General features: G+C 35.8%; 1 protein-coding gene across 2 annotated transcripts; it reads right to left on the reverse strand.

Moving 5' to 3' along the window:
• Positions 1-1,388: 1,388 nt before the first annotated feature.
• LOC105799191 (putative phytosulfokines 6) lies at positions 1,389-2,235 on the reverse strand. Of its 2 annotated transcripts, none has more exons than XM_012629616.2 (3): positions 1,939-2,235; positions 1,773-1,831; positions 1,389-1,668 (listed from the first exon to the last, which is right to left on the reverse strand). In XM_012629616.2, the coding sequence occupies exons 1-3, from the start codon at positions 2,033-2,035 to the stop codon at positions 1,561-1,563; spliced, it is 264 nt and encodes an 87-aa protein (XP_012485070.1). In that variant the 5' UTR covers positions 2,036-2,235; the 3' UTR covers positions 1,389-1,560. The 2 variants fall into 2 exon arrangements, with proteins under 2 accessions (XP_012485070.1, XP_012485069.1); XM_012629615.2 differs by having other exon boundaries at positions 1,389-1,671; positions 1,939-2,194.
• Positions 2,236-2,942: the final 707 nt, after the last annotated feature.

Consider the following 2,942-nt stretch of genomic DNA (forward strand, 5'->3'; position numbering starts at 1 on the left):
AATCATGAGATTCGGATATTATTGGTCCACCATGGAAGAGGATTGTATCAATTATACCAAGAGATGTCATAAATGTCAAATTTATGGAGACAAAATTCATGTGTCTCCTTCACCTCTTCATGTTATGACTTCTCCATGGCCTTTCCGGGTTATGGGTTCGAGACTCGATTCTTTCTAAACTCGGATCAGTGATTACTGATGTATAACAAAATTAAATTTCGAATATATAAAAATATATAAAATCTTTAAGGATATCCTACCTCTTAAATCTTAACTCTATAATTTAATAAAAAATAATTACCTAATATGAAGCCTGCGATAAAAATCATACAAATTATTTTTGTTTCTGGCTTTTGTATTAACTAATCTAGCCACTTATCATAATGTGGTAAGGAGTGTAAGAACTTGGGGACTAATTCAGAGCGGATAATGACAGGCTTAATTAAAGTTTCACTTGACAGGTGTGCCCTTCAATCATCCATTCATACAAAAACAATATATATATTTATATATATTTCCTTCCATGAATTATTTTCTATCAATCAATCAATCAATACTGGACCCCCCATGATTTGTCACCTCCCAATGAAATAAAACAATGTCAGCCGTTTTTTTTTAATAATTCTGCCTAAAATGGATTAACTTGTGTTTGTGCAAGTATAGCATAATCGAACTCGAGGAAACATTTCAACTTTCTGAGAAGACATCAGCTTCTGATCCTTTCTGCAAGGACATGTAAATGAGATGGCTACCCTTAATCTGATTCCCTACAAGGTCAGTCATGCAACTCTTTTTCCTGATCTGATAACTTCTGGTCACATTAAATTCCAATTAAACTTGAAATCGAACCGAGAGCTCGGCACTGATTTCTTCATTTAGAAGATTAAACCAGAATCCTTGCTGAAATTCCTTGCAACTTTACCTAGTAAACGTTGGGTTATGAAGTTGGATCATCATGCATGGGGAAAGAAGAGGCTGCCATTTATTGTTCTTCCTTCAACAACATAATATACACTTTGAAGTAGTGATATTTAAGAGTTATCAGATCAGTAGGCTGAAGTGGTCAAAAGGAGTTATTTAAGATAAGTTGTAGAATCGGCAGCTTCAGCCTAGTAGGCCATAGGATTGGGAACTTTGAACAGCCGAAAGTGAATTAATGCAGTAGAAATCTGTGACTAAATTTGCAAGAGCATAAACTCCCCAACTGTCTACTTAATTGCTTTGAATCCCATAGTCACCAAACTAGCTTAGATTTGAAACTGTCTTTCCATAAAACTTTGGAACTACTTTGGGTGGTGGGGAACTACTTTTGGCTTTGCTTTTTCAACATCTTACCTTGGTTTCATCTGGTCAAAATAATATAACACCCCAAAGGCAAATCTCACAGATTATAAAACTATTTAGCTACATAATTAGGTTTAACACTTACATTAATAATCATAATTAAGTTTATACTAACATACATATTCATAAACCTTAACCAGAATCCATTCTAGAGGTTCCCAGCCAACTTAATTATACGTGGTATAACTTAATAAGAATATATACAAGGAATAGCCCTCAAGGCTTATGATGCTGGGTGTAAATGTAGTCCAAGTGAGCCTCTGAGATTATTCTTCTCTTCAAGCATTCATCATCTCCAGCATCACAAGCTTCTACCCCCAATAGCTGCTGCAAAGCATTGGAAAACAAAAACATCAAAATATTTAGCCAAATATTAAAAGATAGAGAGACGAAAGGCTGATGAAAAAGAGATAGGATTTGAAGCTTACATCCATTAGTTCATTGTCTTCCACATCCGCTGTTTGAGTAAGCTCTACCTCTTCTTTTCCTGCAGATGAAGAAGATAGGTTCATTGGTGCGGAAATCTCGGATCCAAATTCGAATTTCCTCGAAAACCGAATAAAAAAAATGGGGTGCTCACAGGCAGGCACTTACCTTGTTTGTTTGCTATGGAACGAGCAGATAAATGGGAAGAGGAAATAAGAAACAGGAAGAAGAGAAGAAGAACACCAGAAATAAAGCTTTGCTTCATGGTTTTAGCTTAAACACACTGCCCTTCAAGTATGCGCGAGAGAGAGAGTGTGTGTGTGTGTGTGTTGGGAATTGGAATGGTGGAAACGGAAGTGGGGATATGTTGCATATAAATACGTGCGAAGAAAAGCTTAGTACCGGAAGTTAATCACATGAAGGCTGTTTCACTTAGGCCATAACCCCCCACAAACAATAATTATTTACTCAAGATGTGGGGCTAATGGCTAAAAAGTAAAAACCATGATCTTGGATTACAATAATATATAAGTTGTTTAAATGTGTGACAACAGCAGCAATATTAAGAGGGGAGAGAAAGAGCTTGAGTCACTGTCTGCCAGGGTGGTCCAAGCAAAGTCCAAGAACTCTCATAGATCAATGTAATAGTGGTTTTGACAGTGTCTAACAAGTCAACCTTTTGGACATTGCTAACAGCTGTTGCCCATCATCACATGTTTTAAGTTTTAACACATCACCATGTTTGGACAAGTGTCTAGTGATTGCACTTACGAAAACACCATCATACAAAATGCTAAACTAATCTTTTATTAATTAATGTTGGGTCAGTAAAGAAAACATGGAGCATGAGAAAGGCATTCCAAAATACACACTACAAAGACCCCCACTCTTAATTGCATCCCCGTGTCAGCAACCAGCACTAACGGCAACCCCAACCAAATTTATATAATAATCTTATCATAATTATAAAAAAAAATATTGATAATTTAAACACAAATATGAACTTAGCATTGTCACCCCAACAACAATACCAATCGTATCTTTCTAAATTGATAAGTTTTGGCAACTTTGAAAGTGATACTTTTCCTAGATGCCAGGCAAGGATATGAAATCAATTTTTTTTATGCTGTCGGCCACAATTGATTAATAAGTAATTTCTATCATGGTTAGTA

This window comes from Gossypium raimondii, chromosome 9 (genome assembly GCF_025698545.1).
Source record: "Gossypium raimondii isolate GPD5lz chromosome 9, ASM2569854v1, whole genome shotgun sequence".
Lineage (NCBI taxonomy): Eukaryota > Viridiplantae > Streptophyta > Magnoliopsida > Malvales > Malvaceae > Gossypium > Gossypium raimondii.